Source organism: Pistacia vera, unplaced genomic scaffold (genome assembly GCF_008641045.1).
Source record: "Pistacia vera cultivar Batoury unplaced genomic scaffold, PisVer_v2 Contig459, whole genome shotgun sequence".
Classification (NCBI taxonomy): domain Eukaryota; kingdom Viridiplantae; phylum Streptophyta; class Magnoliopsida; order Sapindales; family Anacardiaceae; genus Pistacia; species Pistacia vera.
Genome location: NW_022196289.1, coordinates 353,897 through 367,519, shown reverse-complemented (window position 1 = coordinate 367,519; position 13,623 = coordinate 353,897). Strand labels below are relative to the sequence as shown.

General features: G+C 32.6%; 1 protein-coding gene across 2 annotated transcripts; it reads left to right on the top strand.

The window, feature by feature from the left end:
* Window positions 1-1,597: 1,597 nt before the first annotated feature.
* Window positions 1,598-4,735, top strand: LOC116144906 (protein LNK2-like). 2 transcript variants are annotated; one of them, XM_031430333.1, is made up of 4 exons: window positions 1,598-1,857; window positions 4,154-4,283; window positions 4,428-4,499; window positions 4,590-4,735. In XM_031430333.1, the coding sequence occupies exons 1-4, from the start codon at window positions 1,834-1,836 to the stop codon at window positions 4,718-4,720; spliced, it is 357 nt and encodes a 118-aa protein (XP_031286193.1). In that variant the 5' UTR covers window positions 1,598-1,833; the 3' UTR covers window positions 4,721-4,735. The 2 variants fall into 2 exon arrangements, with proteins under 2 accessions (XP_031286193.1, XP_031286192.1); XM_031430332.1 differs by having other exon boundaries at window positions 4,154-4,499.
* Window positions 4,736-13,623: the final 8,888 nt, after the last annotated feature.

Sequence of the window (13,623 nt, the reverse complement as noted above, 5' to 3'; positions counted from 1 at the left end):
TTTATTTGTGAAGCGTGAACGTGTGAAATGTGAATATTACATTTATGTTAAAATTAGTTATTAATTATTTACTTTTTAAAATTAATTAAACTTTTAGAAACTTACTAATTTACCCCTGAAAAATACTAAAAAAGCCCGTACAAAATTTCGTTTCACCCCTAAAATATAAAAAAATCAGGGGGAAAAATAAAATTTTTAGGCCCATAGGACCGATTTTAGGGATTGGTCCAGGTCTTAAAATTGTTCATAGGTTTGGGACCATGAGTAACTGATCCTATTTGGAACCAGTCCCAAATGAGCCCTGGCTCGGTCTGTTTGGGGCTGATCCTTGATCAGCTCTAGATATCGGTCTATCTTTCTTAAAAGCTAAATTTGCACTAGATTTTGTCCTTTTCCAAGCCCCTTAAAACCACCTATTTATTCAAAGCTTTTATTATTTTTAAATGACTATTACTAAATTAATCAACCAAGATTTTGTCCTTTTCCATGCCCCTTAAAACCACCTATTTATTCAAAGCTTTTATTATTTTTAAATGACTATTACTAAATTAATCAACCAAGATTTTGTCCTTTTCACAAAAAATTTCAAACCAGACGAGAGATAAAAGACGCATGAAAAATATTTGGTCCATACCCAATTACCCATTGCCCACCCTTGAAAACGACCACTAAAGCAACTTCCACCGCTATCTCCAGACTCCAATCTCTATCTCTGGTTGCCCACCAAAATATATGGCAAGAATATCATTTACCCTCCCCAAGTTAATCTCTTAGAATTTAAGTATAACTTTCTTGGAAAATAATCAAATCTCACCCAAATATTTAATAAGTAATATTACATATACATCATTTTTTATACAACATTATATAAAAAAATATAATTAATTAATTTCAAATTAAAATTAAACTTTCATCAAATAATCTTTTATGACAAAATTGTATAGAAAATATTGTATAAAAATATTGTATATATAATATTATTCATGTTTAATCCATTTAACCTTTGTGTCAAATGTTGAACTCTTTGAATCTATTTATAACACATTTAATCTATTCATGTCATAAACGAATAATCATATCATAAATGGGTTACAAAACTCGTTTAATTAGTAGTGTCACTAAAATACCCCTAATACATTAACTTTTATTTTCTTATAATAATAAAAAAGAGTTCAATATTTTTAAATGAATTTTTAGTTAGCAGTCGCGTATTCTTTTTATAATTCTATAAATTTTAAATTTCATTTATATAAGAAGAGATTAGGGGTATTTTGGACTTTCAAAAAAGAAATTTTAAAAAACTGTTATCTTTCAAAGGCCTAAGTGTTATTATCAGATTTAACTGGACCTTGTGTTACTTACGGAAAACATCAGGGGCCAAAAAACTCCTTAAATGAAATGCAAATTGAAATGAGAAAAAATGCCAAGCTGTAAACATTAGATCGGGTTCGTCTCCCAACCACAAGTTAAGATACACTCCGCCACGTGTAACGACACAGTCCACCATTCACCAAATAAAACCAATCAAACCCACGTGAACGTCACGTGAACTGGGATCCAGTTGTGAGTTTGTTACAGTTAAACTCTCTTTCCTTTGTTATGCATGGCTTTTCTTCCGCTAACTTTCTTTTGTTTTCAAATTTTGTTTAGCAACAAAGAAAGTGTTTTGTTTTCGATTCTTGTTTAGAAACATTGATGCTGTAGTTATCTTCTTTTAGTTTTCTTTCAAAAGAAAAAAAAAAAAAAAGAGTAGTTTGGCGATGTTCGGAGTAATATTCGAGCTTATTCTTGAATTTTCTTCTGCGTCTGGTTTCTGCTGCGGCTTCTTTAGCTATGTTTGATTGGAACGACGAAGAGGTAATCCTTTTGTTTTTTACTTTTTACTTTTTTATTTTATCATTCATTTTTATGATGGTGCGTATGAAAATGAAATTAATTTAGTTTCAGAGTTTCTGTAATGTTTATTGAAATTGATGAGAGTTCTAGATTTTTGATTTTTTTGTTTATGTATTCACCTCCAAATCTGATTTCGGTTATTTGAATCATATTTGTTTAATGAATTATTCAACTTATCTGCATTCAGTGTTAATGGGTTAAGGTTTTTGTGATGGGTCATAAGCTAGGAGTGGAACTTTTTCTTAAAGAATGGTTAGGGAGTTTTGGAGTTGCAAGGAACTTTGAACCAGTGCCTCGTCATCTTTCTAGGAAAAAGGGTTACCTTGGTCAATTGGGAGTCTATGACAGTTTGAATTTAGTGGTCTAAAAAGTGGGTTCAATTTTTAGGAGATGAAATTAGTGTCTCTAGGAAAGAGGAGACTTTTGTTGTGGTGAATGCATCCCATTGAACAAATTGGACAAATATAGTGGCAGAGTGTTGTAGATGATGTTACCACTTTCTTAGAGTTGATTTTTCTTTTATGTTACTTCTTGTGGTATTATGTAGAATCAACAGTTTTTAATTGCTCATTCTTAGTATTTGTTTGCTAAACAATAGTTTGGCTTGTTTTCTTCATTATTATTCTTAGAATCTGCAGACTTTTTTATTAGCCTTACCGCACATTAGTTTCACTTGCAACGTACCACGTGCATCATTTGGTATCAAATTCAACATTGATCCTAATCGCTTCCTTCCAGATACTCTTCTCAACCAGTTCCCTAGAACACCACCATTCATTCAACCATACATCTGTTCAGAAAAAAGAAGTAATTCTTTGATAAAAATTCCATTTCGAAAGGGAAAAAAGGAAAGCCTGAATCATTTATGAATCATGCTTGCTAGACAAGTCACTTGGTCTAGATGAACATGTGGAGAAGGTTTATAGGCTTGATGCTATTGTGTACTTGATTGGACAAGTTAAGACTACTAAATCTACTAGTACCATTAGTGACAATACAACGAGAAGTTAAAAAGTTGACTCCATATATGATTGTAAGGCAACAACAAATATGTCAATAATCACCACATTCTCAAGCCAAAGTGGAAGATGACTTTGAATTCTTGCTTGTTTTATGCTTTATCAATGTTATTCAAAGTCAGTTATAGTTAATCATATCTTGATGATGCTTTTAATTCTTGCTGTGTTTCTGCGAAGAATTTCTTACCTTGAGGTTTGATTCTGTCGTAGCATGTGATATTGAGCAGAAGACGGAAATTTATTCTCTCAGAGATACTACGTGTTTAACTGATGCTAGTTTCATGAGACATGTAGAGATACCTTCCTGGGTCTGCTGGCCCTTGATCTCAAACTTAAAGAACCAACAAATAATTATGCTTCAGGTCGATGATGCATTATATCTTGCATCAAGACAACTTGCAGAAAGAATGCCATATTCAACATTTTCTAGTAAATGATGGGCACGCCTAGGGATTTGTAGTATAGATGGAGGCAATTCATAAATGTTTTTATATGTTATATCCATTCTGCATCCAAAATAAATTGAATTGCCAAAAGAATCCAATAAAATAAATGGAAAAAGATATATTTGATGGTATTTAAAAGTGGTATTTCATGGTTTCATAAATATGAAAACTCATCCAGGACGACTGTAAATGTTTTACTTGTGAAGAATACCAATATTTAGTGCTTGTTAAATCTATAGAAAATTTTAAATTTTATGTTACAAGTTCTTACCTCCCTGGCTATGTCTCTGAGTTGAAGCAGCATTTTAGTTTTGATCATTAACACTGTGATTAATTGTTAACAGATTGCCAAATGTTAATTGTTGTTTTTGAATTGTCACATGTTTTGCTGATGCTTGACACTATTTCAGCTTAGAAATATAATACCAAAAGAATCCAATGACATATATGAATAAAGATATATTTGATGGTGTTTGGAAGTGGTATTTCATGGTTTCATAAATACGAAAACTCATCCAGAAAGATTATAAATGTTTTACTTGCAGAAAGTATAATAAATGAACTCCAATAGTTAGTGCGTGTTAAATCTATTGAAATGTTTAAATTTTATTTTAGTTATAACTTTTTACCTCCCTGGCTGTCTGATTTGAAGCAGCGCTTTAGTTTTGATCATTATCATTGTGATTTATTGTTAACAGATTGCCAAATTTTAATACTATGAACTGCTTGAAGATTTGTTGTTTTTCAAATTGTCACATGTTTAGCTGATGCTCGACACTATTTTATTTTCAGCTTACAAATATAATATGGGGTGAGGCTGGGAAGGGTGATGACCATATTGTCCCATATCAAGAGGGAATTAAAGATTACTGCAACAAGAAGGAATTGAGTCAAGAAGCTGCTACCATTATGTCTTTGGAGAGTAAGTCGCCAAGGGCTAAAATTGATTTTCATGGAAGAAAGTTGGAGAGCAGTTCCAATTTTATCTCAAATGAAAGAATATCTGCCTCAGGATCCAGCTTGGGCTCATGGTCTGATTTATCTTTATCTAATACTGCCAAAACAGATGTGGATCCCATCGGTAGAGAAGTTTCTGATAGGATAGATAAAATTACCAAAAATAATTCAACAACTGGTGGTAAGAACACTTATACTGGAAAAGAAAGTAGATAGCATGATCTAGTTTAAGATATTTGTCCTTTCTTGTAACACCCTGTACTTTTAACAGCAGTGAAACCCGAACTTGATAAAGATCCTGAAATTTTCCAAAATACCCATGAAGATAAAGACCAAGGGGATTTTGACTACAGCTGGGCTAACATTGGAAGCTTTGATGATCTTGACCAAATTTTCAGGTAATTCACATTTTCTATATCATTATTCATGCACCCTATTGCAGTATAATTTTGCAAATCCTATACTAAAACCTTAGTGGTTTAGCAATTATCTAAAGTATATTTTTATTTTAACTCTTTTTTCTATTAAGTTCTGGCAAAGAGCATGATGTGGGAATTTTTTGTTGCTATTGGGAGACCATCAGTCTATCTTTGTTAGAGAAATCAATTCAAAAGCTTAAGCTCGGTGGAATTTTTTAGTACCTTGTATCACATGCAGCTAGAGAAACGTTGGGGTTGTATAAAGTTGAACAGGGTAAAGAAAGATCTAACAACTGGCCTGGAGAAAGAGTGGTTAGTCTTGTAAAGTTGAAGGACAGGATAAAGAAAGATCTAACAAATGGGCATGAGAAAGAATGGGTTTGTCGTGTTAATTGCAAATAGAGTAAAGAAAGATCTAAGAAAGGGGCAAAAGAATCAGGAACAAGTATGCCAACCTCAATTTTTTTATTTTTTTATTTTTTTTTAATAGGAAACGTAGATTTGTATATTAATGTAAAAAACTTTGATAGTGGATTAGAAATCCAGTACTACAAAAGTAACCCATCTAAAAGGGGCTAAACCTTTACAAAGAGTATCATAAACCTGTGCAAAAAATACCAAAACAAGAGAAATACTATGGTCTAGACAAATCTTAAAATACCAGAATCAACTTACTACCCGGACCAGTTAAGATGGACAAAGAAAAAAGAGGTATCTTCAGAGTCTTTTGAGGCAGAAGCCCAAAGAGTATGCCTACCTCTATTAAAATGTTAGAGAAATCAACCCGAAAGCATAAGCTAGCAGGTGGAAAAGCTTAAAATGTATATATGGTTTTAGATCAAATTCAGAAGCTCCCAAAATTTGATGGAGTATCATTCTAGCGGTCTACGAGTTGAACTCATGGAGATCCCTAATTATTTGAAACCTAATTAAAATCTAAATTAAGGTAATCATTAACCCAGTTGACAGGAATAACTTTTAATGAAAAATAAAACTAAATTAGTAATGCAAGAATTGAAGTACATAAATTAAGGGTGCGTTTGTTTCCCTATTTTTGTCCTATCCTATTCCTATAATTTTCAAAATACGCATTTGTTTCCTTATTCTGAAAATACTATTATATTTTATTCAATTTTTTTTAAACCCCCTAAATTTGTCAATTTAACTAAAAACCCCCCAAAAAAAGTTTAGAAATTGACAAAAACACCCCACCCACCCACATTTGCCAGATTTTAGCCACCACTGTTGGAAGGTGGTCGGAATCTGGTATAATGGCGCACTATCGGTTGGATCTGGTCGGTAGTGCGCCGATATAACCTTTTACAACTAGATCCACCTTGGATTTGGTCGGAAAAGGTCAGATCTACGGCCAAAGATCAGCTTGATCTTTGGCCGTAGCTAGTCGTCAACGATGGCCAAGATATGGCCGTTGTTGACCATCAATGGCGGCCATATCTTCGGCTGTCGTTGACGACCAAATGCGGCAATATCTAGCCGCTAATAGCCAGATCTAGCTGTAGATTTGACCTTTTTCGGCTAGATCCACGGCTGAATAATGGCGCACTATCAGCTGGATTTGGCCAATAGTACGTCGATATAACCTTTTTAACTATATCCACCATGAATTTGGTCGGAAAAAGTCAGATCTACAGCCAGATCTGGCCGTAGCTAGTCGTCAACGATGGCCAAGATATGGCTGTTGTTGACCATCAATGATGGCCATATCTTCAACTGTCGTTGATGACCAAACGCAGCCAGATATGACCATTAATGGCCAGATCTAGTCATAGATTTGGCCTTTTTTGGCTAGATCTACGGTGGATTTGGTTGGAAAAGGCTATATCAGCGCACGATCGGCCAGATCCATCCGGTCATACGCCAATACGGTGACTCCGACCATCCTCTGGGCTTTGGCGGTGGTGGCCGACTGCCGGTATTTAATGGGTGGATGGGGGTGTTTTTGTTAATTTTTAATGTTTTATTACAGAGGTATTTAGTAAATTAACAAATCTATGGGGTGTTTTTGTTAATTTTTAAATCTTACCTCGTAATAACCATCCAACTCTTACTTTTTCAAAAATACTAAATCAAATGCACCCTAAACTAATTTTAATTAATACAAACCAACTGATAATAGTGATAAAGGTTTCTTAATTAACCAATATTCAGTTCCTAATTTTCTAGTTATTAATTAACTCCCTGCATGTGATAGTTACGGAATCCATCTTTTCATAATTGAAAGATTTAACAATCAAGTGAAATCGTATACTTGACAATGATTGTGGCTTGATTATCAATACACATCCTCCTAGATATATCCGTCTTAGGGTGAGAAATATAAGAATTGAATAAGTACTTAGTCTATGGCAAATGAAAACTCTCTCTTTTAAACTCTTTATTTGTCTATTCAACTCAACTCTGTCTTTGCATTATCCTAGAGTGGGTTAGGTTAGGGAGTTGGAAATTTGGAACTGAGTCACTATCATGTTAAATGTCTTTGCTCATCAAGTAATTCTTCAGGTTTTACAACCCTAGATTCTCCCAACAATTAGTTCAACTCAAGGGAATGGTTTAACTAGGCACTAAGGAATCCTATGGATTATTCCTGAACATCTAAGCAAAACATAACATCTATTGCATGAGTTGCACATGCAGATCGCTTAGGAGGCAAATTATAAAGGTTGTCTTTATCTGACACTGAATGTGTGGGCTTAGATTTTGGCTTTTCCTTACAGGAATTGGTAGGGTCTGTAGAATCATTTGAAGGCGTGGCAAACCTCAAGGCAATGGTCTTACCACCTTGGGCAAACACTTGATAAATAATCTCTTTCAAAATTCTTAAAATCATGATTCTAATGCCGAGGTTTAGCTAAAAACAAAATAGACAACATCCATGAGAACATTATGGTTATATCTTAAGAGTAGAATACTAGTCTGAGAGGAACTAAACACCCCTTAGTGATTGATATAGAGGTTTTATCTATCCAAGGAACTCTGAAGGAATGTGGGTGACTCTCTTAGGTTGACAGTTAACTAGTAAATCAAATCAACAATATTGGGCATAAGTTTACATCTAATATACAGGATCAATCCGAATAAGAAAGTTTTTCTCTTATTCAATCTAGCAAGGAAATTTCTAGCAAAAGAACAAATCATAAAAAAACTGAGAATAAGGAAACAAATCACAAAATTCTAGAAAAAGATTCTAAAAGAAGTAATAAATACTAAGGCTTTGAGTCTACAATAAGAGACTTTGAATTCTTGCTTGTTTTATGCTTTATCAATGTTATTCAAAGTCAGTTATGTAATATATCTTGATGATGCTTTTAATTCTTGCTGTGTTTCTGCGAAGAATTTCTTACCTTGAGGTTTGATTCTGTCGTAGCATGTGATATTGAGCAGAAGACGGAAATTTATTCAGAGATACTACGTGTTTAACTGATGCTAGTTTCATGAGACATGTAGAGATACCTTCCTGGGTCTGCTGGCCCTTGATCTCAAACTTAAAGAACCAACAAATAATTATGCTTCAGGTCGATGATGCATTATATCTTGCCTCAAGACAACTTGCAGAAAGATGCCATATTCAACATTTTCTAGTAAATGATGGGCACGCCTAGGGATTTGTAGTATAGATGGAGGCAATTCATAAATGTTTTTATATGTATATCCATTCTGCATCCAAAAAAATTGAATTGCCAAAAGAATCCAATAAAATAAATGGAAAAGATATATTTGATGATTTAAAAGTGGTATTTCATGGTTTCATAAATATGAAAACTCATCCAGGACGACTGAAATGTTTTACTTGTGAAGAATACCAATATTTAGTGCTTGTTAAATCTATTGAAAATTTTAAATTTTGTTACAGTTCTTACCTCCCGGCTATTTCTCTGAGTTGAGCAGCATTTTAGTTTTGATCGTTATCACTGTGATTAATTGTTAACAGATTGCCAAATGTTAATACCATGAACCGCTTGAGATTTGTGTTTTGAATTGTCACATGTTTTGCTGATGCTTGACACTATTTCAGCTTAGAAACATAATACCAAAAGAATCCAAGACATATATGAAAATTATTGATGGTGTTTGGAAGTGGATTTCATGGTTTCATAAAATGAAAACTCATCCAGGAAGATTATAAATGTTTCTTGCAGAAAGTATAATAAATGAACTCCAATATTTAGTGCGTATAAATCTATTGAAATGTTTAAATTTATTTAGTTATTATAACTTTTTACCTCCTAGCTGTCTGATTTGAAGCAGCGCTTTAGTTTTGATCATTATCATTGGGATTTATTGTTAACAGATTGCCAAATTTTAATACTATGAACTGCTTGAAGATTTGTTGTTTTTCAATTGTCACATGTTTAGCTGATGCTTGAACACTATGTTATTTTCCGTACAATATAATATGGGTGAGGTGGGGAGGTTGATGACCATATTGTCCCATATCAAGAGGGAATTAAGATTACTGCAACAGAAGGAATTGAGTCAAGAAGCTACAACCATTATGTCTTTGGAGAGTAAGTCGCCAAGGGCTAAAATTGATTTTCATGGAAGAAAGTTGGAGAGCAGTTCCAATTTTATCTCAAATGAAAGAATATCTGCCTCAGGATCCAGCTTGGGCTCATGGTCTGATTATCTTTATCAATAATGCCAAAACAGATGGGATCCATCGGTAGAGAAGTTTCTGATAGTATAGATAAAATTACCAAAAATAATTCAACAACTGGTGGTAAGAACACTTATAATGGAAAGAAAAGTAGATAGCATGATCTAGTTTAAGATATTTGTCCTGTCTGTAACACCCTGTATTTTAACAGCAGTGAAACCCGAACTTGATAAAGATCCTGAAATTTTCCAAAATACCCATGAAGATAAAGACCAAGGGGATTTTGACTACAGCTGGGCTAACATTGGAAGCTTTGATGATCTTGACCCAATTTCAGGTAATTCACATTTTCTATATCATTATTCATGCACCCTATTGCAGTATAATTTTGCAAACCTATACTAAAACCTTAGTGGTTTAGCATTATCTAAGTATATTTTATTTTAACTCTTTTTCTATAAGTTCTGGCAAAGAGCATGATGTGGGAATCTTTTGTTGTATTGGGACCATCACTATCTTTTTTAGAGAAATCAATTCAAAGCTTAAGCTCGGTGGAATTTTTTAGTACCTTGTATCAATGCAGCTAGAGAAACGTTGGGGTTGTATAAAGTTGAACAGGGTAAAGAAAGATCTAACAACTGGCCTGGAGAAGGTGGTTAGTCTTGTAAAGTTGAAGGACAGGATAAAGAAAGATCTAAAATGGGCATGAGAAAGAATGGGTTTGTCGTGTTAATTGCAAATAGAGTAAAGAAAGATCTAAGAAAGGGGCAAAAGAACAGGAACAAGTATGCCTACCTCAATTTTTTTTCTTTTTTTTTTTATAGGAAACGTAGATTTGTATATTAATGTAAAAAAACTTTGATAGTGGATTAGAAATCCAGTACTACAAAGTAACCCATCTAAAAGGGGCTAAACCTTTACAAAGAGTATCATAAACCTGTGCAAAAAATACCAAAAAAGAGAAATACTATGGTCTAGACAAATCTTAAAATACCAGAATCAATTACTACCCGGACCAGTTAAGATGGACAAAGAAAAAGAGGTATCTTCAAGTCTTTAGGCAGAGCCAAATTTATTCAAAGCTTTTATTATTTTTAAATGACTATTACTAAATTAATCAACCAAGATTTTGTCCTTTTCACAAAAAATTTCAAACCAGACGAGAGATAAAAGACGCATGAAAAATATTTGGTCCATACCCAATTACCCATTGCCCACCCTTGAAAACGACCACTAAAGCAACTTCCACCGCTATCTCCAGACTCCAATCTCTATCTCTGGTTGCCCACCAAAATATATGGCAAGAATATCATTTACCCTCCCCAAGTTAATCTCTTAGAATTTAAGTATAACTTTCTTGGAAAATAATCAAATCTCACCCAAATATTTAATAAGTAATATTACATATACATCATTTTTTATACAACATTATATAAAAAAATATAATTAATTAATTTCAAATTAAAATTAAACTTTCATCAAATAATCTTTTATGACAAAATTGTATAGAAAATATTGTATAAAAATATTGTATATATAATATTATTCATGTTTAATCCATTTAACCTTTGTGTCAAATGTTGAACTCTTTGAATCTATTTATAACACATTTAATCTATTCATGTCATAAACGAATAATCATATCATAAATGGGTTACAAAACTCGTTTAATTAGTAGTGTCACTAAAATACCCCTAATACATTAACTTTTATTTTCTTATAATAATAAAAAAGAGTTCAATATTTTTAAATGAATTTTTAGTTAGCAGTCGCGTATTCTTTTTATAATTCTATAAATTTTAAATTTCATTTATATAAGAAGAGATTAGGGGTATTTTGGACTTTCAAAAAAGAAATTTAAAAAAAACTGTTATCTTTGAAAGGCTTAAGTGTTATTATCAGATTTAACTGGACCTTGTGTTACTTACGGAAAACATCAGGGGCCAAAAAACTCCTTAAATGAAATGCAAATTGAAATGTGAAAAAATGCCAAGCTGTAAACATTAGATCGGGTTCGTCTCCCAACCACAAGTTAAGATACACTCCGCCACGTGTAACGACACAGTCCACCATTCACCAAATAAAACCAATCAAACCCACGTGAACTTCACGTGAACTGGGATCCAGTTGTGAGTTTGTTACAGTTAAATTCTCTTTCCTTTGTTATGCATGGCTTTTCTTCCGCTAACTTTCTTTTGTTTTCAAATTTTGTTTAGCAACAAAGAAAGTGTTTTGTTTTCGATTCTTGTTTAGAAACATTGATGCTGTAGTTATCTTCTTTTAGTTTTCTTTCAAAAGAAAAAAAAAAAAAAAAGAGTAGTTTGGCGATGTTCGGAGTAATATTCGAGCTTATTCTTGAATTTTCTTCTGCGTCTGGTTTCTGCTGCGGCTTCTTTAGCTATGTTTGATTGGAACGACGAAGAGGTAATCCTTTTGTTTTTTACTTTTTTTTTTATTTTTTTTATTTTATCATTCATTTTTATGATGGTGCGTATGAAAATGAAATTAATTTAGTTTCAGAGTTTCTGTAATGTTTATTGAAATTGATGAGAGTTCTAGATTTTTGATTTTTTTGTTTATGTATTCACCTCCAAATCTGATTTCGGTTATTTGAATCATATTTGTTTAATGAATTATTCAACATATCTGCATTCAGTGTTAATGGGTTAAGGTTTTTGTGATGGGTCATAAGTTAGGAGTGGAACTTTTTCTCAAAGAATGGTTAGGCAGTTTTGGAGTTGCAATGAACTTTGAACCAGTGCCTCGTCATCTTTCTAGGAAAAAGGGTTACCTTGGTCAATTGGGAGTCTATGACAGTTTGAATTTAGTGGTCTAAAAAGTGGGTTCAATTTTTAGGAGATGAAATTAGTGTCTCTAGGAAAGAGGAGACTTTTGTTGTGGTGAATGCAACCCATTGAACAAATTGGACAAATATAGTGGCACAGTGTTGTAGATGATGTTACCGCTTTCTTAGAGTTGATTTTTCTTTTATGTTACTTCTTTTGGTATTATGTAGAATCAACAGTTTTTAATTGCTCATTCTTAGTATTTTTTTGATAAACAATAGTTTGGCTTGTTTTCTTCATTATTATTCTTAGAATCTGCAGACTTTTTTATTAGCCTTACCGCACATTAGTTTCACTTGCAACGTACCACGTGCATCATTTGGTATCAAATTCAACATTGATCCTAATCGCTTCCTTCCAGATACTCTTCTCAACCAGTTCCCTAGAACACCACCATTCATTCAACCATACATCTGTTCAGAAAAAAGAAGTAATTCTTTGATAAAAATTCCATTTCGAAAGGGAAAAAAGGAAAGCTTGAATCATTTATGAATCATGCTTGCTAGACAAGTCACTTGGTCTAGATGAACATGTGGAGAAGGTTTATAGGCTTGATGCTATTGTGTACTTGATTGGACAAGTTAAGACTACTAAATCTACTAGTACCATTAGTGACAATACAACGAGAAGTTAAAAAGTTGACTCCATATATGATTGTAAGGCAACAACAAATATGTCAATAATCACCACATTCTCAATTGTCCTTTTCCATGCCCCTTAAAACCACCTATTTATTCAAAGCTTTTATTATTTTTAAATGACTATTACTAAATTAATCAACCAAGATTTTGTCCTTTTCACAAAAAATTTCAAACCAGACGAGAGATAAAAGACGCATGAAAAATATTTGGTCCATACCCAATTACCCATTGCCCACCCTTGAAAACGACCACTAAAGCAACTTCCACCGCTATCTCCAGACTCCAATCTCTATCTCTGGTTGCCCACCAAAATATATGGCAAGAATATCATTTACCCTCCCCAAGTTAATCTCTTAGAATTTAAGTATAACTTTCTTGGAAAATAATCAAATCTCACCCAAATATTTAATAAGTAATATTACATATACATCATTTTTTATACAACATTATATAAAAAAATATAATTAATTAATTTCAAATTAAAATTAAACTTTCATCAAATAATCTTTTATGACAAAATTGTATAGAAAATATTGTATAAAAATATTGTATATATAATATTATTCATGTTTAATCCATTTAACCTTTGTGTCAAATGTTGAACTCTTTGAATCTATTTATAACACATTTAATCTATTCATGTCATAAACGAATAATCATATCATAAATGGGTTACAAAACTCGTTTAATTAGTAGTGTCACTAAAATACCCCTAATACATTAACTTTTATTTTCTTATAATAATAAAAAAGAGTTCAATATTTTTAAATGAATTTTTAGTTAG

Bases quoted from the DNA above. Each gene is read 5' to 3' on its own strand.
- LOC116144906 (XM_031430332.1), top strand. From the start codon at position 1,834: ATGTTTGATTGGAACGACGAAGAG. The intron at 1,858-4,153 runs GTAATCCTTTTG...TTTTATTTTCAG, and splicing joins TTGATTGGAACGACGAAGAG to CTTACAAATATAATATGGGG. The intron at 4,500-4,589 runs GTAAGAACACTT...TACTTTTAACAG, and splicing joins AAATAATTCAACAACTGGTG to CAGTGAAACCCGAACTTGAT.